This window comes from Podarcis muralis, chromosome 3 (genome assembly GCF_964188315.1).
Source record: "Podarcis muralis chromosome 3, rPodMur119.hap1.1, whole genome shotgun sequence".
Classification (NCBI taxonomy): domain Eukaryota; kingdom Metazoa; phylum Chordata; class Lepidosauria; order Squamata; family Lacertidae; genus Podarcis; species Podarcis muralis.
The window spans coordinates 14,312,518-14,335,998 of NC_135657.1; the positions used below are offsets into that span (position 1 = coordinate 14,312,518).

A 23,481-nucleotide genomic window follows, 5' to 3' on the forward strand; every position below is an offset into this window, starting at 1 on the left:
ATTGGAGGCTTTTAAACAGAAGTTGGATGGGCGACTGACAGGATTCTTTAGTTGTGATTCCTGCGTTGCAGGACTATGTGATCCTTGGGATCCCTACCAATTCTACAGTTCTATGATTCTACGTAAATTTGAATGGATTCCAACAGATGCTGGCACTCCCCGCTTGACTCAGCAGCTGAGCCGACACATAGCTGAGGAATGGGAACCTAAAGTAGATAAGGATGCTGAGAGCATCCTTCGGAAGATAAAAGGCCAGTCTGAGAGCTTGCTCTCTGGGTCCAGGCAGGGAGGAGAATGAGGAGGGGAATTGGAGTGGCAGAAAAGAGGTGGGCTACCCAATGAATTTTGTCTGCCTGTGTGAGGGTGAGGATCTTGGGAAGGAGGAAGAGTAACAGAACAGAAGGGTTCTAGAGTCTAGCACAGAAGGGTCTAGAGTTGCCATTCCTATTAGCAAGTCAGAAAGAGGGAAAAGACTGAAAAAGCATGCAGCAGGGGGATTCAGAAGACCCATATGAGAGAAGGCAGGAGGAGACACAGTGTGTATAAAACAAAACAGAGTGATAAAAGAGGTGCTTGGAACTATTTGGGATAGAGGTGGGTTTAGGGCAGTGTGAGCGGTGCAGAGGCACTAGACGCGCAGCTGAGCAGGGCGTCTTCTCAAAGCCCAGTAGGCACTTGCCTGGCTTCGGGAAGAGGGTGTGAGGGCTCTGTTGATGGATCTCAACCAAAACTCTCTGCTACCGGCTGCTTAGTCTGTGTAGTCCAGTATGACGACTCAGGAACATAACGTGTTGAACAGTAACTTGATTTGTATTTGCTTTTATTATATACAGAGTATAGCACAGCTTTGTACAAGTTACTATATACACAGACTCGATTCAATCTCTACACACCAACCTCTGAACTCCAACACCAAACTGCTGTGTCATGTTGCTTATAAGGGATAACTTTTAACCAATTACTGCCTGTTGCTAGGCTTCTCTATAGCCAAGCAGACTTTCTCAGGTACGCTTGCTTAACTTGGCTTCTTGCCAACTCACTAATTGTCCTCTTCAAAGCTGCAGTTTCTCACAAATCTCAACAGGCTCTGGCAGGGTCCTAGAGTCCTTCTGCCTCCTTCCCAAAGTTGAACAACCACTTACTGGGCATTGAGAAGGACGCATGAAGGCTCTAGGGTCCTACCTTGTTTACCCAGCTTAAGCTGACGCTGCAAGGGCTGTGGGGAGGGTGTCAAATGTTGGCGTCACACACGGTGGCATATTACCAAGGTCCGCCCCTGATTGAGAGACCCCTTGACCTGAGGGCTCCTGGGAAGCAGGGGCTGGGATGAAGCACAAAATAACCTGATAGAACTCCAGAATTATAGCCGAGTACCATTCTTGGCAAGGGACGTGGGTGGCACAGTGGGTTAAACCACAGAGCTAAGGACTTGCTGATGAGAAGGTCAGCGGTTCGAATCCCCGCGATGGGTTGCTCCTGCCAACCTAGCAGTTTGAAAGCATGTCAAAGTGCAAGTAGATAAATAGGTACTACTCTGGCGGGAAGGTAAATGGCATTTCCGTGCGCTGCTCTGGTTCTCCAGAAGCAGCTTAGTCATGCTGGCCATATGACCCGGAAGCTGTACGCCGGCTCCCTCGGCCAGTAAAGCGAGATGAGCACCGCAACCCCAGAGTCGGTCACGACTGGACCTAATCGTCAGGGTTCCCTTTACCTTTTTTTACCTTTTTAGGTAGCCATGTTGGTCTGCCGTAGTCAAAACAAAATAAAAAAATTCCTTCCTGTAGCACCTTTAGAGGCCAACTATCTGAAGAAGTGTGCATGCACACGAAAGCTCATACCAGTAACAAACTTAAAGGTAAAAGTACCCCTGACAGTTAGGTCCAGTCGCAGATGACTCTGGGGTTGTGGCGCTCATCTCTCTCTATAGGCCGAGGGAGCCGGCGTTTGTCCGCAGACAGCTTCAAACTTAGTTGGTCTCTAAGGTGCTACTGGGAAGTTTAGTTTGTTGTTCTTGATGCATTACCTGCCAGTCGTCCGTGACTGGACCTAACAGTCAGGGGTCCCTTTACCTTTACCTTTACCTTTACCTTTACCTTTACCTTTACCATTCTTGGCAAGAAAGGAATACAATGTTGTGAAGTACACGGATGGGCCAATCTTGTCAATCTCAGCCTCCCTAATTTTTCCATTTTTACAATCTAAAGTTCTTTTCCTGACATATTCATATCAGTTTTCTAGTTTATTGCAGGGGGTGGGGCTCATGAAAATTGGCCAGCATCATAGTGCCAATTTCTCCCTATATAAACACTTTTGCAAAGCAATTTGCCCTAAGGTATGTATAATGTGACCAGTTTTCTTTTTAAAAATGCAGTGGGAAAATGAATGTCTGCACTGGAGAACGAACACTTGTAAGGCTGGCTGATTAAATCTTTATCCAATACTGCCTTTCAGTTTTATCAAAATAATCTTCAGTCGGTCTTTGATGTTGGAAAGAATTAAGTAGACTGATTTGCATCCTGTTAATTTCTCTCCACTTCTGTTGGGCTGGCTTCGCTCTCGCTTGATATCAGTCCTATTGGCTTCCCAACGGCATTGCTTCATAGCTAACAAGGTTGCCATTAAGTCCTAGTTTCAAGGACACAGAGCCAAAGCGGTGCTTAAAATGAGGTTAACATGTAGAATCTGACCTTGGTGTGTTTCATATCGGCAAGTGGAAGGCTTGAAAAAGCGATAAAGGGTTTAGAGGAGCAAGAAATCTAATACTTTGTTAAATCAGCAAAAGAAGAAGAAGAAAGCCCCGTGCAGAAATTTTCTAAGCAAGCAAGTTTAAAACCACACAGTTTAATTCTGGAGTGATAAGCTCAATTTCTGCCCCTCCCCCCGCAAGATTATATGGATGAACTAGCTAAAAAGAACAATTTTGGAGCAAACACTTGTCATTGTTGTTGGCTTCCATCTGTATCAAGGAAACGATGGAAGAGTGCTCCTTTGCAGGTAAAGTCAAACAGTTGGAGAGTTACAGCGCTTGCTGTGGCAGTGCAGAAGAGACATGTTTTATTGCAGCTGGGGCAGATGAAGAGTCCAGTTGTGCTGCTGCAAATGCATCATGGTGTTTCTTCTCTCTGCACTCCTCCCAGCAGCCATTCCTTCTCTGGTCACTGTTGGGGATACACAACCTGACTGCCTCCAGGCATTGCTGTCATCTACATGGCAGGGTTGCCAGCCTTCATGTCACATTCGCAGACGTATTTGTAATACAGAGTTGGTCTGCCATTAAGTGGGTGAATAGCAAAGCCACTTTTATTGCATTCTAGCTAAAGGGTTGACAGGTGTTGAAGATGTGGAGAGATAGTTTCAGGGGTGGTGAGTGGGTTCTAGGACACATAGGAACTTAGGAAATTGAATCTGTTCAGGTATGTATTGCCAAAGGCTGGCCATGGGTCCCCAAGTTTTCAAATAGGGTTCCTTCTCAGCCTTACCTAGAGATGCCAGGGATTGTTTCTGCAGAGAAAGGATAGCATCTTTATCACTGAGCTGTGGCTCTCAGTGTGAATTAGTATATACGATGGCTGGCTGGCATTGCATCCACACTGTTTTATTTTTCATGGTTTTATTTGTTGTATTTTACCTTGTTGAGTCACTTTGAGGCTTTTTATTTTGGCTAAATGGACTGATACGTTTAATTGATAGTACAGTGGAACCTCGGTTGTCGAACGCTTCAGAAGTCGAACGCTTCGGAAGTCGAATGTCGGCAACCTGGAAGTGAATGCTTTTCAAACGCGCCTCGGAAGTTGAATGGCTTCTGAGGCGCATTTCTCCATTTTTTCAATGGATTTTGCCAGCCAGCAATTGCGCCTCAGTTGGCAAACGTTTTGGAAGTTGAGCGGTCTTCCGGAATGGATCTCATTCAGCAACCAAGGTTCTACTAACAATATGCCCGCTTTATTGTTAGAGAGTTTTGTTTTTAAATGGATGTGTGTACCAGTGTTCCAGAGAACTTGAGTCACAAGTCTAACAAGACATACAATAAGTAATATAGAGTGAATGACCCTTCCCCAAAGCGATGGCCCTCGCCAGCCCATGTTCTCCACAAGTAAAGGACCACAGCATTATATTTAGAGAGCAATTGTGTGCACGAGAAGCAGGCATAAAGTTACACCAGAACCAAACCCCATTCAGCATCTGGGCTGCTGCTCTCTGTCAAAGCTTGGCAGAAGGAAAACAAGCCTTTTAAAAAAGTGTTCTATGCCAAGTCATGTGATCAAGCTATATGGCCTTAGGATCCAGCCTAAGTCTTCCCCTCTCTGGTCCTGCCACATTCTGCCCCCTCAACACCCTTTCTAGTCTGGCTGAGCCCTGGCTGACCTGCGATGAGCAGATTATAATGGCGCATCTTTGGTGGAGCTGAGTTGGGGTGTTACCTGGTGGCAGCAAACCAGTCGCGGCTTATTTGCTAGCAAAATCAACTGTGCAGGAATAGGTCCATTGTAGCTATAGGTCTACAGGCTAGAATTTGTTACACGGATAGGTTTGATTGTGTAGAGAATTTTGTCTTGGTGGGAAGTACAGTGGCAGCTTTTCAGCAGTCTATATGAAGGGGCATGGCATGTTCACCAGCCCTACAATAGTGCTGTGAATTTCAGGGCATTATTTTTTGTGGTGGCCCCACATCCATGGAACTCCTTGCCTGTTGTCACCCACAAGTGCACCATAATGCCAGTATTTTCAGAAAGCTGCTTCTAGTGGCTCTGTAGGGAGTGATTTGCTGCTGTTTTCATAGGCTACATTTTATCAAACTATTGATTTGAATGGAGTTTTGGGAGGCGCTATTTCATTTTGCTGCGGTCAGTATGCTCTGCCTTTAATATATAAGGTGCTTTGAAAGAATTCTTATTTGGGAAGGCGATATATACATGTTTTAAAATAACCCAAAATGGATGGTGTGTCAGGTCACTTACCTTCTAATAGGGCTCAAGCTTCTCATAGGTATGGATTATGTGTATTGAGCAAAAGCTGAGCTTAGATGTGCAGGGGGCTTATTCAGATCACTCAGATTTTATGTTACAAAGCCATTCTTTTTACTTGTGGGGGTTCCCCCCCCAAGCTGCCAAAATGCCTATTCATTTTTGTTATGCATGATAATTTGGAATAAATTATTACCACAGCATTCAGGGTATTAGCATAACTTATAGAGAACAAAGGTAAAACATAGGTAAAACAACTCATTGCAATATTTTTAATCAATTTTGAAAAATGCTCATGACCCAATCATATGCAGTCTTCCTCTGAAATCCCATTGAGGTTGTCTTAATTTGCTTCTGTTTGTCTGTATGCTTTCCTCCCAGTGCCCACAAACTCTGGGCAATGGCAGGGTAGGAAGAGATCTTACTACATCAAGGTTCTTTCAGGGTGATGTTCTACCAATGCACAAACATTTTATATACTTCAAAACAGCTACCAAGGCTTTTGGATAGTTATTGGGACCATTTGCATGATGCAGAGAGAACTTATGTATACAGAACAACAAAGGCACAAAGGGCTCATGTGCTTATGGAGTGTTGAGGGTGAAATACTCTCAACATAGCTGTTGATTAAGAAGTTGCAGTCTTTTATAGAGGGGTGGGAATAAGGGAGTGAAACCAGTACATACAGTGGTACTTTGGTTTTTGAACATAATCCGTTCTGGAAGTCCATTCGATTTCCGAAACCTGTCTGACTTCCAAGGTGTGTTCAAAAACTGAGGCATTTACTTCTGGGTTTTTGGCGTTCAAGTTCCGAAACGTTCGACTATGGAGGCATTCAAAAACCGAGGTACTATTGTACTGCCATCATTGCAGGATGGAGGGAAGAAGGTGGGAGCTGAAATATACCTCAGTGGATGGTTGGATGATGGCCAAAGGATTGGAAGACTCAAAGAAACTTTGCTGAGGTTTGACACCAAACTGCAGCATCAAAACTGTAGCGAGAACATCTGTGCTGCATACAGTCTGGATGCAGGACACAACTTGAGGAGTGGGGATTGGGCAACGTGGATATTTAACATGGATCTTCATAAGAGTGTGGCTGGTCCTGATAACACGAGGTTTTGTAAAATGTGTGCAGCTTTTATTAATTTCAAAAATGGAATTGCAGAAGTTAACATTCATTCTTGCTTGTACAGTTAAAATCATTCCAGTAACTGCTCTTCTTCGCTTGCAGGTTGTATACAAAAACAACGATGTAAGGCTGGAACTGTCTCGACTTGCCAAACAAGGAGATCCTAAGATGAAGATCCACGGTGTGGTAGCATTTAAATGTGAAAACGTGGCAACCTTGGATCCAATCACTTTTGAAACACCAGAATCTTTTATCTCCTTGCCAAAGTGGAACGCCAAGAAAACGGGCTCGATATCATTTGATTTCCGCACCACCGAGCCAAATGGGCTGATACTTTTTAGCCACGGCAAACCGCGGCATCAGAAAGATGCTAAACACCCACAAATGGTCAAAGTTGACTTCTTTGCCATTGAGATGCTTGATGGCCACCTCTACCTGCTGCTGGACATGGGTTCTGGTACGATTAAAACAAAAGCTTTGCAAAAGAAGGTGAATGATGGGGAATGGTACCACGTTGACTTTCAAAGAGACGGACGATCTGGTAAGTTTGGGTTTACCCTTCTGTGTATTGTAGACAAAATAGCAAGGGGATTGTGCTTTGCAATTGCTATTGCAATATAGTGACATCCTTTGAAGTCATTATTGTAGGTGCAGGTTTCTGCATCAAAAAACAGCACCCCTGAATCTCAGTCTCTCTCTCTCCTTGGTAATGTCTTACTGTACTCCCACATTTCCTTGTCCCTGCAACCAGCACCTAGTGCAATGGAAGATGGCCAGGGAGACTTGGAGCCATGATTTTGTATCACTAGTCATTGGCAAGGAGGAGGAAGGCAAGAGATAGAACTCCTCTTTCCAGCGACAGCCATTTGTTTGCTGTGGAGCCTTTTTCTCTCACCCCTCTTGCAATTGATTTGGCTTTGGCAATTAATCCAAAAAGCTATTAGTTAGAAGAATATGTTAGTCTGTGTTGCAATATTTCTCCTAACAACGACAGTGCGCTCCCAAGCCAAGTTTCTGCTAAGTGTAAAATGGAATGTGGTGATATATAACCATTGTGCTGCATAATAGGACTGCAATTTATGACATCACGGTGTTCTTGGAATTTATAGTGCGAAGGCCAAATTGCATGTGATGGACAGATCCAAGGTTCTCCTCGCTGGTAGAATGTTAAAGAAAAGGCTTTAATAAAGAGCGGCTGAAATAAAGGAGAGAGGATGAAATAAAGAGTGAATGACTGGCAGGCAGGAGAGGTGTCTTAACCTTCCCTTCTTGATATTTTATTCCCACTTAAGATTGCCTCCCCAAATGGCTTTTTCAATCCTAGGAGAAAACACTTGGGCTCCTTGATTTACCCTTCTCTTCTTTTACTTTACTTTTTCCTGCCACTCTGCGTATCTTAGATTGTATGTCTGCAGCTAGAACCCGTGTTCTTCAATTTTTTATACAGTACCTGGAATTATTGGGCAACAGCAGCACTGGCTTGTATATGACTAAATTATGCTCAGAGTAGACCCATTGAAATTAATGGGTTGTATTCAACACAGCACTAAGGAGTGAGTGCAACCATTTCTGCTTCCTTGCCTGACTGATCTCCTGGAGCAGACTGGGGGTTTTTGAGGCCTTGTTGTGCTAGTGGGAACCTAGAATAAGGATTCTGACAGCCTCCCTCACCATTTCGACCATACAGTGATACCTTGGGTTAAGTACTTAATTTGTTCCGGAGGTCTGTTCTTAACCTGAAACTGTTCTTAATCTGAAGCACCACTTTAGCTAATGGGGTCTCCTGCTGCTGCCGTCCCGCCGGAGCACCACTTTCTGTTCTTATCCTGTAGCAAAGTTCTTAACCTGAAGACTATTTCTGGGTTAGCAGAGTCTGTAACCTGAAGCGTATGTAACCTGAGGTACCACTGTACTTATACCTGATAGATTACAGAGAAGCCCTGCATCTTCTGCTGGAGCTGTACTGAGCATGGAGAAACTTCAGATCATATGCTATAGGCTTGTCCTATCAGAATTCCACTCTGCAAATGCTTTGGAAGGCTTAGATGACTAACCAGGAAGCTAGACAATAGCTTTATTGTCTCCTTCCAACAAGAACAGAATGGCAAAGGGAAACTCCTGACTCTCCATGCCCTCCCCCCACCCCCGCCCCTGGCATACAACTGAGTCCAGTGCCATCAAGTGGCTAAACTATATAATGACACAATTTAGGCTAAATCTATGCAACAATAAAAAACTCTCTGAAAATGCTGTGCAGAAAACTGTTGTAGAGCTCACAGTTGAAAATATCACCGAGTTACCATTTCAGCTCTACAGCGCCATTCGGTGTCACAGTGTTATAACGCATTTATAACGCTGCATTTTGACTAATGTAGCTGAATCCCTGGATAGTAGAATAGCGAACAAGCTTTGTTACCGATACGGCTATCATATGTTCATCTCTTCCCCTAATTTGGAAAGAACACATCATCTCTGTATGGGGCTATATGTCAAAAACAGTAGCTGTTGCAAGCTGCTTTGAAAGCTAAACACTTTGCCCTCTAGCACTGGAAATCATCAACGCCACACATTTCAAAACCTTGACAGGGAACCTTCTGTGGCTTACAGCGAAATAGCATATAGCTTTTAATTGCTGTGAGGCTAGCACCAGTTTCAGCGGGATCTGACCAAAAACTCTCAGAGCATGTTTGTTCATTTGTTTTGTATTTCCAGGCATCTCAATTGGCTCACCACACCTTCTCTTCATCCATGTTTTTTCTTCTACTTTTGCATTTCCTTCTCTCTTTCTCTCTCTCTCTCTCTCTCTCTCTCTCTCTCTCTCTTACTGTGCTTCTCATTCCTCCCACCTGCTACTTCTTCTGAGTTTGGGTCATGGCAGGATGCTGAGTTAGGTTTTGGGAGGATGGGTGCTGCTGTTGTTCATTTGCTTTCTGTTAAGAAAGCATTGATAAACCCCACATGAACTCCAAAACTACAAAGAGCATTATAGTAGGGTTACCAGATGTCCCTGTTTCCTGGGGAAAGTCCCCAGATTTGCGAATAAGTCCCTGGACAAATTCCATCCCCGGAATGTCCCTGGATTTCATCTAATGTCCCCAGGAAACGCAGCAGCGGCAGTCTCAGCAGCCCGGAGCAGTTGGCTCTGGCTGGCTTCAGGAGCTGCTCGGAAGTCCCCATGTGATGGTGGTGCAGGGGCTCTAAGATGCAGCTTCTGGGCTGCCTCCACCTTCCCTGACCCCAGCAACTAAGCTGTGAAGGGAGGCTTAATGCTGCCTATCAGAGCTTGCGTGCAAGCAGGAGGGGGCAGAGATATCTCAGTTAGGCAACGGGAAGCCTCCCTTCCCAGCTAAGAGATCCCCATCACCTCCTGCTTGCACACAAGTAGGAATGGGATTGGGGCTGCTCCAGTGGGAAGGGAGGCATTGCACTGCCTGAGAGATCCCTGCCCCCTCCTGCTTGCACGCAAGTAGGACTGGGATTGGGGATGCTCTGATGGGAAGGGAGGCATCACGCTGCCTGAGCCTCGCCGCTGCCGCTCTTGGTCCTCCTTCTCCACCTTCAATGCCTGACCCACCACCAAAGAACCAACAACTCAAGGGCTGCCCAGGCTCATGGAGAAAGGAGATAAGAGCCTCAGAGGAAGGGGAAACATGGCGGTTGAGGTCAAGGCAGCAGCCGCCCCTCTTTCACCGCCACCACTGAAGCATCAACATCCCAAACATGTAGTATTTATTTATTTAAAGTGTTCCCAGATTAAGTGAAAAAAATCTGGTACCCTTACATTATAGTGCCTTTAAAGACTGTTTTTTAAAAGGATGTTATGGCACGAGCTGTTGTGGGAGAGAGCCAATATTCTTTAAAGCACCCTGGCAATTTTACATCTAAACCATAGTTTAGTGTTACATGCATAAGCTTGCATCTCCCTTTGTCATCTCCTAGCACGGCTCTTTTCAACTAAACCACAGGGTTGTTTCACTCCACTCACCTTACCTAGAAACCAAGGTTAGGTTTAACAAGGGATGGAAGAAGAATTACAGTATGCAACACTAAACTTTGGTTTTGTGTTAGTTCTGCTTTTGCTGAAAAAGACTAAGGGAAGTTTGGGCCATCACACCCTAGTGTTAGTAACGTCCAAAAATTTATTTAGTCTTTTACAGCAAAATGAACAAACACAGCTACTTTTCTGAAATTTGTCAGGCTTCAGTTAAGAGTATCCACAAGAGCTGTTGCAGGCTCAATGTTTGCACCTAACTGCGGACTTTCCTGAACCCTGTTATGAATTACCAATCTGTTTCTTGCTGATCTACGTGCTGTGTCTCTTGCAACGTTTTACTCTTGCATATCTCTAGCTAGCCTGAAAATCCACTACGGAGTGGTGCCCATAGATAAGAAAAAGCTGTGACATGTCTAAATAAGATTTCTTAATTTCCTTAACTCTTGGTTGCTAGGTCAGCAAGCATGTTGAATTATTCCCCCCTCCCCATTTTGCAATCGTTTCCGTCTTTCTGACCATTCCAGTAATTTGTAACATTGTTCCACATTACAGGATGAAGGGACAGCCGTTCTCTTCTGCTTGAAATTTGATCCATTTTAGCCAAACACTTAAATCTTATTTACTTCAATACTAGAATAACTCAGAGAACAGCTGAATATTCTTTGGCAACCTTTAAATGTCACCTCAGGGCACTCAAACTGGTGCAGAATTGCTCAGTCTGATACCACTCAGGCAATGTCAGAAGCTCCAAGTCTGTAACATGGTTTCTTACATCACCACTGTTGCTGCAGGTCCCCAGAAGGGCAACACCAGAGTTGTTCCAAATGTTCATGAAGTTTGCTATTTTTGATCTGAAAGCTGCCGCTTTTTGGAGGATGAAAGGTTCTTAAACAAAGCAAAAAACCTGTTCATCTGCTCATTTTTCCTTGCCTATTTACAGTTCCCGTGATCTGCTTGAGTGTCATTTCCCCCCCCCCCCTTTGAAAATTAGTGTCCTCATTGCATGGTCCTCAGCTGTAGAGTCCATAGTGAAAACAGAATCATAGAATTGTAAGGTAAAGGTAAAGGGACCCCTGACCATTAGGTCCAGTCGTGGCTGACTCTGGGGTTGCGGCGCTCATCTCGCTTTATTGGCCGAGGGAGCATATGGCCAGCATGACTAAACTGCTTCTGGCGAACCAGAGCAGCGCACGGAAAGGCTGTTTACCTTCCTGCCAGAGCGGTACCTATTTATCTACTTGCACTTTGACGTGCTTTTGAACTGCTAGGTTGGCAGGAGCAGGGACCGAGCAACGGGAGCTCACCCTGTCCTGGGGATTTGAACCACCGACATTCTGATAGGCTCTGTGGTTTACCCCACAGCGCCACCCGTGTCCCTATTGTGCATGTTTATCGTAGAGCAATTGCATACAGATGTCTTGCATTTGTTTACCACTAGGTAGTTCATCTGGGCCAAATTCAAACCACTAGGAAGAATCCTCTATTTGCAGGTCAGCAGTTTAGAGAATTTTGCAGCAGTGCTTAATAAAGAGAATAAGTACAGAGAATAAGGGGGAGGGGCGTGGCAGCTGCGCCCTGTCTCCTATCTCTGCTTTTGAAACAGATCACAACCGACGAGAGGAGCTTCAGAAGTACATTTAGGCAGGGATGTCTTGGCTGTAGTAAGGAGACTTTTGAAAACTAAATTGCTGAGATAATGAACATGATTCAAGATGCTCATTAACACATACCTATGGGAAATGTTCTGCTGTTCTACTGTTGCAGTACTACCAACCTTGCAGTGAAAGCAGAGGGAGGAGGCAAAGGCAGGCTGATGGAAACCCCACAAAAGCAAAGGCATTTTGCTCTCTGCGGGTTTTGCAACACGCCACGTCTGCATTAATAACGGTGTTGTGGGGCCGGCATGTCATTTGAATGTTTAGTTAATCTCGTGGGCATATTGGAGAAACAACCATGCAAGGGTTTCCCCCCTAAACCAGCTACCATTCACCCCCTTTCGGAAAATCACCGTTACACATCGGAACAGGAGGGGAAAGTTATTATTCTTGTCAAACTCCAGTTGTGCATGGCAGTGTAAACCAGATTGTATCAGCGGTTTTTCGTGGCTAAGCCAGCATTTAAGGGCTAAGGAGTCATTGAGATTTTGAATTAAAGTCAGAGTTCCAGTATAAGCGCTGGAAATTACAGGGGTAGGGAAAGGCACATGCCTGTCTCCGGAGTATATAATTAGAGGTTTAGAGTAATCACACTCTCACTCGGAGTAGCACTTTGCAGATATCCATTTCAAGCCACTGGGGTGGAACGTGTCCCCCTCCCCACCATCCCTTATGCCATCTAGGAGTCGCAGTTTTACTGCAGTTTTTTCACTGCAGTTTTAAGTAACGAAAGACGTTTAATGGATTGCCCTTGCTTTCTAGGGATAAACAACCCTTTGAGTGGTTTCCAGGCTAGCTCCACGCCTCTTAGAGTGGAAAGTCCTAGGGAGGGAATGTAATGTCATGCGATTGTGCTTATTCTGTCAGCAAAAAACATTTCTGCTTGCCTGGTGCGGATGGTATCCCCTCTTCTCACCTGTGTGCAGTTCTAGGGGTTCACCTGACCCCCACCAAGAGCTGATGGGGGGCACAAAAGAGGAAAAGTGGAAGCTCCACTGTGTTAGCAGTGCTGGTTCCCACTAGTGCAAACTGTTTGGTCGAATCTGTCCCATAGAATCCAAAGACACCTCTGGAGAGGTGTTTTGTGCAAGGGATGTAGCCAGCATGGCTGAGCTACCAGAGGGAAAGAGAAGCGACTGGGCTCCCACTGCAGGTTCAAGGCTTCTTCTGTCATACAATGTTTGGCTTGAGGAAGCATTGCTCAGTGATTTAGACCAGGGATAGGGGAACCCTTTTCACCCTGAAGACCACATTCCCTTCTAAGCAAGCTTCTGGAAGCCACACGTCAGTGACATAGTCTCCAACTTCCCTGAAAATGGAGGGACTATCACAAAAACCCTTAAACCATCACGGCTTCTTTCTGTGTCGTTCAGAGTCACAAATTCTGAAGTGGCCATTCAGCAGTGTTTCAGCAAGTTACTGGAAGTTCAGATCCACACATTCCTCTAACACATATCTTAGATCTATGCCTTCCACTCCCTCCGCCTGCCTTGCCCACTCAATATGGCCCCACTTCCTGTAGATCTGGGTCCTAAGAAAGTCCCTAAGAAAACGTTTCACCATTTTGCTGCTCCTCAGTCATTTGGTTGCTGCATCTGAGTCCCTGCCCTGGCCTTTGAAGAGGAGTAGGCACCGGGAGGGAGGGGCACTGGAAGCTGAAGGATGGCCAAACCCCCAGGACCACAAAGCACTGAGGTGGTGCCCCTGTGTCTGTGCTGGAGGCAGAGCTGGGTGCCTGCCAGAGCCATCTGGAATGGGAGAAGAAGCTGCACCTCAAAGCCCAGGCCAGAGTTCCTATTTTCATTGGAGGCATGTTGGAGGATATACAGTGGTGGACAAGGCCACAGATTAAAGTAGGCGGAGTGAGCCATATGAATGTTACCTTCATGCAGTGAAGCTACTTTTGACACACATTTCTTTCTAACCTCCATCCAGGCAATCAAGGACTATTACTAGAGTTGAAGGACACATTACAGACAGGCAAAAAACTCTCAAGGAAGGTGCCCATGAGGGAAGGCAGGGCCCGTGAAGAATGTGGCATGGCGATAGGGTGTGTGGCTGGGGGGAGTCCTGGAGGGCCACATTACACATACACACAAACACCAGGATAAGGGGACGACAGAGGATGAGATGGTTGGACAATGTTCTCAAAGCTACCAGCATGAGTTTGACCAAACTGCTTGAGGCAGTGGAAGACAGGAGTGGCTGGCATGCTCTGGTCCATGGGGTCATGAAGAGTCAGACACGACTAAACAACAACAACAAACAGGGCTGCCTTCAGATGTATTCTAAAAGTCTGGTAGTTGTTGTTCTCTTTTTCATCTGGTGGGAGAGTGTTCCACAGGACGGGTGCCACTACTGAGAAGGACCTCTGCCTGGTTCCCTGTAACTTGGTTTCTTGCAGCAAGGGAACTGCCAGAAGACCCTTGGCACTGGACCTCAGTGTCCGGGCAGAACAATGGGAGTGGAGACACTCCTTCAGGTATACTGGGCCAAAGCCGTTTAGGGCTTTAAAGGTCAGCACCAACACTTTGAATTGTGCTCGGAAACATACTGGGAGCCCATGTAGGTCTTTCAAGACTGGTGTTATATGGTCTCGGTGGCCACCCTCAGTCACCAGTCTAGCTGCCGCATTCTGGATTAGTTGTAGTTTCCAGGTCACCTTCAAAGGTAGCCCAAGTTGGAGATAACCAGAGCATGCACCACTCTAGTGAGACAGTCAGTGGGCAGGTAGGGTCTCAGCCTGCGTACCAGCCTGCTTGTGCCATAGAACCCCCTACCACCCACCTAGAATCCTGAATCCTGAATTGCCCACTAGTGGGCGGTAGGGACCAGGTTGTCAACCCCTGGTTTAGACCATGCAGGTTTGCTAGATCTGATTATGGGTTTGAATCCCATGGACTCTTTCATAGAGGGGAAACAGATCCTGTTCAGAAGGAAAGCCACTGCATAGCAGAATGTTTACTCTGTCAGGTCCAGTTCCTGGGCATCTTGAGGTTTTAAAAGATGGCAGCAAGGCTAAGGTAGAAACTAGTCTTACCACCTCCTCCCTGAAAATTGTAGTATATTTTTGTGTTCTGCAGTGCGCAACATGCACAATATGTTGTGAGAAAGGCTGCTTTGTTTTCATTTTATCTCTCTGCGCTTTCTTAGCAACATATAAAAAAGCAGATGTTACATGAGTTCAAAATGTACAGCATTCCCCAGGGAGTGTGTGAAAAAGCTGCATATAAGAACATACAAAGAACATATATGGTTCAGGCCATATGAATAGTGTGTGGATCAATGGTAAATTAGATCAGAGGCTCCAACTGGCACTGCTGTGTTTCATAACATCAAAGGTTAAACATCCCTGTTCAAACACTGGAAGAAAATATTTAATTGGATGTACCTGTGAAGGAAAACCATGCTTCTGAAAACCAAGGATATCTAAGACCTTCTGCCTGCCCTTTACATTTCCCTCTCCTTTGTAAATAATGCTGATCTGTCATAGTCTGCTGGCAAGAAGCTGAGTCGCCAATTCAGAGTTAATTAAAATGTGAAACCTGGGACTCCAGAATTATATGATTTAATGTTTTGCAGTGGCAGCTTGGCAGTTTGCAGGACCTTAGAACTGAGCTTTGTGGTGCTTAGCAGAATGATAGGAACAAAAGAAGACCCTGCTGGATCAGGCCAGTGGTCCGTCTGGTCCTGCATTCTGTTCTCACAGTGGCCAGCCAAGATGCCTGTGGCAAACACAAGAGCAGGACCTGAGCACAAGAGCACTCTTTCTACTTGTGAATCCTAGCAACTGGTGCTCAGAAGCATATTGCCTCCAGCAGTGAGTGTCGAACCTAACCACTGTTGCTAGTAGCAGCTGATAGCCCTGCTTTTCGTAATTTGTGATCTAATCTTAGGTCTTGTGAGGTCTTGCAAACATATTTGGTTCTAGTACAGGCAGGAAGCTATGCTTTTAGGAAGCATGTTTTAACTGGCAACAACATTATTTAAACTGTGCACATGATAAGCAAAGTGTGGATGTGGTTTAAAATTTTGATGTCTTTTTTATATTTTTAATCTGTTGTCATGTGTGCTTAGTCTGTAGGATGAGCAGGCAGGGTTATAAATTTTAAATGAAAGGAGCCAAAAGGCAATCGAAAGCAAAGACTGTCCGTCCACCAGTGCCCTATAGCTGAACCATGCAATATTGATCATAGTGTACCCCCAAGCACAGAACAGATGCATTATGGAAATGTGCTTACACAGAGCAGATGAATACCCAGTCTTGCGTGTATGTTAGTGTTTATTTAATATTTACACTGTTTTCAAGCTGTGCTTTACATGTGGCGATCAGCCATTCCCTTTCTTGCTGCTCTGTTGGCCTGGCCTGCTCTCAAGGATCCCACGATTGGGCAAAGGGGCAGGATGGGGATAGAGAGCAAGACAGGCTAGTGGTTGCAGCACCATGGACAGCTACAAGCAAGCAACTCAGGGTAAACTGAAGGCTTTATGCATCTGACACCATGTTGCGCCTCCCAGGGTCAGGCTCTTCTCACATCCCCTTTTGAGAAACTGGTCAGTGGACTTCCCATTTCTGAGAGTTCTTCCAGGTGTGTTACCTGCAAAATTGCAAGGTTGGCAAGAGGGTGCAGGCATTAACAACAGGTAGGATGGCAGGGAGGCATAGTGTTGTGTGTTGTGTAGTGGCAGAAGCGTCAGAGTGGCTGTGCTGCCATGTACCACAATGCTCCAAGCTTTCCACACCTCCACCTCTTCCTCTCGGGCAATGACCTGAAGTGTTGCGATGCCAAGGGGACAATGGAGCCCTACACAGCTGCTACTAGATGCAGGTGCCTGTTGTAGAAGGATCTGGCTCATCAGTGGGTATGGGCTCCACAGGTCCTGCCTTGGGTGTCCCAGGCTTAAAGAGACCCTGGTGGGCATGGTTTGGACTGCAGCAGGGTAGTCCTCTGATGCTTCGGGACTTAAATCTGCTATAATGGACTTGTTATGGGCAGACCCACCACCCAAGATGCAAATGGTGGCTAATGGATTCAGAGTCTTCTCCACAGTGAAACATTCTTTGGAAGAACCTCTCCTAGAGAGGTCAGGTTAATCCTTTTCCTCTCTGTGCACAGGAGGAGGGTGAAAACCTCCTTGGCTCGCTTGAAATGTATATCAGTTACCCTTGTTTTATATATGCAGTTGTACCCTTCTGTGCCACTGCTGTTTTCGCAGGTTGTAGGGGTGTGCAAGAAACCCTTTTTATTTTATTTTTCTGCTTTTTAAAGAGTTCCATTTGTTTCGTTTCCATTTCTTGAAATTGCATTCACACATTCAGTCATTAGTTGATTGATATTCCCCGATCCACTGATTGAAGCAGGAGACTAAGCCATTCCTCTGTGTGTTATTTTTCCCAAAGAAATGGCATGGAGTGTAAAGGCATGGTATCACCACTCTGGATCATCAGATACACCCAATTTCAGGTCTAGTTTTATAAGCAAACAAACATGAACGGGAAAACTTTATACAATGCATTCATCTTTAATGCAAATTCCTTTTAATTGATTGCTATAACGATGAATTAAGAAGGCTCCATTTTTTCCATATGTGAGTTCTTTTGAAAAGTGTGCACTGTTATTAAACCTTTTTTTATTTTCTTGTAATCATTTTTCCTTCTGTGATTAAAAGTCATGTTGGGAGCATGATTCTGTCCTACAAGTGGGATATAAATGCAATTAATGAAGGGATAGAAGAAGGTTGTTAGTGAAAGTTGTGCATTTTTTTCTCCATTAATGAGGAAAAAAAACTGAACACCTTGTGTTTTATTCCTAAACAGGTACCATTTCCGTCAACACTATGCGCACGCCATATACTGCACCTGGAGAGAGTGAGATCTTGGACCTAGACGACGACTTGTACCTTGGAGGTTTGCCGGAAAACAAAGCAGGCCTCGTCTTTCCAACAGAGGTCTGGACAGCGCTTCTCAATTACGGTTATGTGGGCTGCATTCGGGACCTGTTTATCGATGGCCAAAGCAAAGACATCCGCCAAATGGCAGAAATCCAGAGCACCTCTGGGGTGAAACCCTCGTGTTCGAGAGAAACAGCAAAGCCGTGCTTGAGTAATCCCTGCAGGAACAGTGGAGCTTGCAGGGACGGCTGGAATAGATACGTCTGCGATTGTTCCGGTACAGGCTATCTGGGCAGATCGTGTGAGAGAGGTAGGCCCATTCATTGACCTATTTGGTTAGAACAGGGATTCCCTTTTCCTTCACAGACAACATCAAAACTGCTGAGGGTCTTGATACTGATTGGCAGGTGAGAAACTAGCAGTGTGATGTAGCAGCAGCTACCACTACTGTGTTGTGTTGTGAAGGCTAATATTAAGGGAATGGGTGGGAAGGCCCTGGTTTACATCTCAGAGAACCAACATGCATACCAGGGTTTGGCAACCTTCTCCAGCCCAGTGGGCACGTTTGGAATGTTGAGGATGCCATGGGTGCCAGTCACACAATGGCTGCTCTGGGGGAATGGCGTAATGACTGCCACAGCTCAAAACACAGAAAAGGAGGCTGCACAATAGTTCGGTCACTTCTTTCACCTGATCAGATACGTAGCAAGGTCAGGTGGTACCCGGCACATTATTATTTTTTGTCGCACCCTCCCCACACACATCGACAGCTCAGGGTAGGCTTGGAAGAGACACCTCACAGGATTCTTGGGGTGTGTGCACTTTAAATGGGTTCATAGCCTGAAGTGACGGACATGAGGCAGGAGTTGATAATGCAGGTGAGCTGCACACAGGTGAGCTGCAAGCAAGCTGCCAGCCAGCTCTGTGGAGGCTCCTTTTATTGACACAAATATGCAAACCCAGGCAGATACATTTTGGGCTGTGACCTTTACACGTCTTCCAGTCCCAAGATCGTGGGCTGGTACAAAGTTATTTTGGCACCTGTTTCCACTGCGTCATTTTCCCCTTGCACAGTGTATGACGAAGGAGACAAAAGGTCTCAGAGACAAAGGTTACAGACAGGGCACCGCAGACTACTGAGAACGCGAAAGGTTAGACAGAGGGCACGATGTTCAAACAGCTGTGGCTTTGTCTGTGAGGGGGAGTGTGCCCCGCACCCCAAGGTCACGTGTGCAGGCAGACTGCGGCTGCCTGCGGGTGGGGAGTGTCCTCCCTCCAGACCCAGCAATCATCCCTACAGCAGCCAAAGAAAGGCAGAGATGCAGCAACACCCTATACACGCCCCATTTGATGGGTTGCATGTGATCTCTTTGGAGACCTTGCCCAGGGCCGGAAGGAACTCCCTGTCTCCGGTGCAATGGAGTCTCTGGGAATACGAAGGCCGTGGCCCCCGCTCTCCCATTTCCCTGCCCACCTGCCCAAGCCCCTTCTTGCTGCCTTACTCCATGCTGCCACCTTTTGTTCCCACGGCAAAACAAAGCAAACTCATCCTCTTCCTTCGTCTTTCTTTCTTAACCACATCTAAAGTACTGATCCAGCCCGGATCCACTAACTGCGTCCTGGAGAGTGTGCACCTCTGGATGCAAAATATGTTCGGGAATCAAGGGCTTTTTTGCCCTCTCCTGGGGATCTGTTGTCTCTCTTTGCTGTGGCTCTGTCCCTATAGGAAGCTCAACCTTGCCGGGCCAGGCCAGGCTCTGAAAGGATTTCAGAGAGCAAACTGCTTCCCTCTCCCAAGTTAGGAGTTGGGGACCAACTGGTCATCTAACAGTCAAGAAGCATGATTTGTGGCAACCCCAAAGACTTCTCCCCCAACAAACCACCGCCTTTTCAACCAACCAGTGCAGCCCTTGTGAAAGGGTGGAGTTAGCTGCATGGGTGCCCAGAGTGGTGGCCAATGCCGTGCACCCAGGGCAGCAGGGCAAGCTATGCATGGTGCCACCCTCACCGCACCCCTTCCTACGCCCCTGCACCTGATCCATGAGTAAAAGGCACTTACATCAACCTTCACCATGCTGGCTGGCAGTCGCCCACAGAGAGAAGCTCTTCTGTGCTCAGAACAGATAGGAAGGTGGGTGCCCAATCCTGGCATTTTGTGAAATGTGGGCATATTTACAGGAATGTGTTCTGTGTATGAGCAGCTGAGCCGGTACAAATAGGAGATGAGCAGGAAGAAGAAATAGCCTCTCACATACTGTGGATTTTTTTGAGGGAATCTTTGCTTAGACCTTTCATGGGCACCATAGGAGCAGGCAGAGTGGAACCCACAATTATTATTATTCTTTTCTGACGATCACTCATGGCCAAGTAAGATTGTCTTCCATGAACATGATCTTAGCACTGAGTCCGTAAGTGACTGTGGAGGCCAGTTCTGAATCCACACCTCCTTCCACAGTGGGGACATTGGTTTCCGGGCGGGAGTTGATCACTGTGAGGGATTGCCAAACATGCCTTCCTCTTAGCACATTTCTCTTTTTTGTCCTGAGTTTGAGCATCTTCAAAGCCCATGAGGCCTTTGGTAAAGGTTGTTCTCCAACTGGAGCACTCACAGGCCAGTGTTTCCCAGTTGTCGGTGTTTAGACTATACTTTTTAAGATTTGCCTTGAGAGAGTCTTTAAACCTCTTTTGCTGCCCACCAGCATGGTGCTTTCCATTTTTAAGTTTGGAATAGGGTAGTTGTTTTGGAAGAGGATAATCAGGCATCCGAACAACTTGACTTGATGTTGGAACCCACAAGTACCATGCTGGTGACCCCTGGCAGAATGACTAAGAAACTGAGGGATGAATCAGAACGTTCAATTTCACTCTTTTCTGACCCTTTCCCCACATCCTACAATATCCTTTTGGAGGATTTGTGGTGTGATTGCAATCACATTTGTGGTGTGATTGCAATATCAGCAGTTTTAATTTTAGTCCCTCAACAAAAGCTTTGTCAAAACAACAACAACCCACCTTCCTTATAAGCTTAGCACTAGTTAAGACCGAGCTTTCCATTTGTGCTGCTGTAAATGAAACATTATTCTGCGAAGGGAGTCCTTGTTTCTTATTTTAGAAGATGCAAGCCTTTGGCAGAAATCAAGTTATTTTTGATGTCTCCAGATTGTTCCTATTACTGGTGGACTGCGGCTGGCAGAGGGGGCCTAACTAGACTGTCAGATGAATTACAAAACTCTTCAGTTAAATATGCATGGTGTACCACCCTGTGGCAAAATCCTGCTATTACATATGGGACATTTTTCCTCCTCGCTGCTCCCCTCCCCACCCGCAGCATTATGAAAAGAGAAAGAGAAGGAGGGAGAGATAGAAACCTACAGTTTTCAAAATAAAAAAGAACTAGGGGATATTTTTACATATTCCAGCCACTGGAGAAAGGAACAAGCATATGCAAATCTACAATAAAAAAACCCACAAACCCCACCACCATTCTCTGCAAGTTTAATAGCATGCTTCAGCAAAAGGATTTGCAGTAAGTATCTTTGACAGGGCATGGAATTTCTTTCTGTTTACGTTGTTTGTCATCCCTCGCAACGTATGGTTTGGGCATTTCCCCCAATATAATTTTCTGGAACACGGACCCTCCTCTGCTGGGACCGATACTAATATGATGTACTCACAGTGTTATCTGGCTGCTTGTCCTACAGAAATCAGTTGTGTGTTTATTCAGCTTTTGGAGTATTATACGCTACCCAAGGGTTTTCCCTATCTTGGGGGCTGGGGAGGGAAAGGAACAGCTTTTCAAAGCATTGCTTCGCCTCCTTCCAGTAATAGTTGAATCCCAAACGGTTGTGCATTAATATGATTACAGCGTTTGGGATTCCGTAAGCTACAGCAAAGGCAGTGCTTGCCACACAGAACTATTATTGCTCCTACCCATGTGCGGTTGCTGATAAACCGTTCTCGTTTGCCAGTAGACACGACAATTAAATTGTTGTTCGTGCCATTCAAAAAGGAAGCAATTTTTTTTGGGGGGGGGGTGGAAAGAAAAGATGTTCACATCAGCAAACAAACCCACTTCAGGGAGCATGTGGGGTGTGGGGGACTATGCTGGTTTGAATCACAAATTTTAGAACAACGTAGCTAAGGACTAGGTAGTGTAGGATGGAGATAGCACAACACGGAGCACTCAAGATGCTGTTGGACTCCAGCTCTCGTCATACCTGACTGTTGGCCATAACAGTCTGCTGGGAGCTATAGCTCGAGAGCATTTTATAGAATCGTGTAATTCTAGGGTTGGAAGGACCACAAGAGTAATCTAGTCCAACCCCCTGCAATGCAGGAATCTTTTGACCAACATAGGGCTTGAACCCACAGCCCTGAGATTAGGAGCCTCATGCTCTTCGAACTGAGTGTCACCCGTTTAGAAGGCGACACCTTGGCAACTCCTGATTTAGGAGAACTACAGTAGATGGTAGCCAGTGTTCATATTTTAAATACAGCCAGTTGCATGTGTTAGAACCTATTCCAGCATTCTGTTCCCAACACTGGCCTGATGTTCCAAGAGGGCAATAGTAGTGCCAAATCTGCCAATCGAAGCAGCCGAGTGGGAACATTTGGGGTAAGATGACCTTGTAGGTAAACTGGTCTCAAGTTGTGAAAGGCTTTATTAATTAAAGTTATTCGGGGGGTTTTTTAACAAAAAGAATAAAACAAAGATAAACTCAAAGCAACTTACAAAAAATTAAAAGGCAAGTTACAGGGAACCAGGCAGAGGGCCTTCTCGGTAGTGGCACCCGCCCTGTGGAAAGCCCTCCCATCAGATGTCAAAGAGAACAACAGCTACCAGACTTTTAGAAGACATCTGAAGGCAGCCCTCTTTAGGGAAGCTTTTAATGTTTAATATTTTGTTGGAAGCCGCCCAGAGTGGCTGGGGAAGCCCAGCCAGATGGGCAGGGTATAAATAAATTGTTGTTGTTGTTGTTGTTGTTGTTTAAAAGCAACATGGAACTAAAACGAAACAGAAAACATCCATCTACAAATAAAAGGAGGTCCTATCCACTAAAGGAGGCTGCAGGATCTGAAACACCACAAGTAAAAGGCGAAAAGCCTGAAAATGATATTTTTTAAAAATGGCCTGGCACCTAAAAGTAGGCAATGGTGGCACCTGGTGTGCTTCCCTAGGGACAGCATTCCGTAAGTGAGGAGCCACCACCGAAAAGGCCTGTTCTGTGCACCTCCCTTGGAGAGAGCACACAGAGAAGGACGTCAGATGATGAACACTGGGTTTGGGTGAGTTAATGTGGGGAGAGATGATATATGAGGCATTGGGGTCCTGAGCAAATGCAACCTTTAAACACCGAGGCCCAATTTAGCCACCGTAACTTTCCCACCTGTGCTTTAATGTCGGCTGAAATGAAATACAGGAAATGAAATGTGTGTTCATTCACACACTCATTTGCTCATGACCCAAAGTGGTGCCACAGGGATCTCCTGCTTGTCAAAGAATCAACCCTCGGATTGCTCTCTCCTTCGTTTTTAATGGAAATGGGGAGGGAGCTAGCATTCCTTCATCGTACGCGAATACAAGGAGCATGAAATAGCAAAGGGTCGAGGTGTGGGGGGGTTATGTCTCATAGTTCTGTATCTTTGGGGTCACTCATGCCCCCAAATTCACTGGTGGGTTGCATAGCAGCAGTGTCACCCTATGCACAACTATTCAGAAATTAGTCCCATTGAGATCAGTGGAGCTTTCTTCCAGGAAAAGATGAACAGGATTGCAGGCTTAATAGTCTTTGAACCTGAAGTCTTCCATGCTTATTTTGCCACTGTAAGCCGGAGCTGATTATG

At 45.7% G+C, this 23,481-nt stretch overlaps 1 protein-coding gene across 26 annotated transcripts in view; it reads left to right on the forward strand.

Moving 5' to 3' along the window:
- NRXN1 (neurexin 1) overlaps positions 1–23,481 on the forward strand; it is a 985,083-nt gene that overhangs the window by 435,714 nt on the left and 525,888 nt on the right. For all 26 annotated transcript variants that reach the window (XM_077925450.1, XM_077925448.1, XM_077925461.1 and 23 more), the window contains 2 exons: positions 6,199–6,637; positions 17,564–17,947. In XM_077925450.1, coding sequence (XP_077781576.1) covers positions 6,199–6,637; positions 17,564–17,947 — 823 coding nt within the window. The remainder of the gene's footprint in view (positions 1–6,198; positions 6,638–17,563; positions 17,948–23,481) is intronic.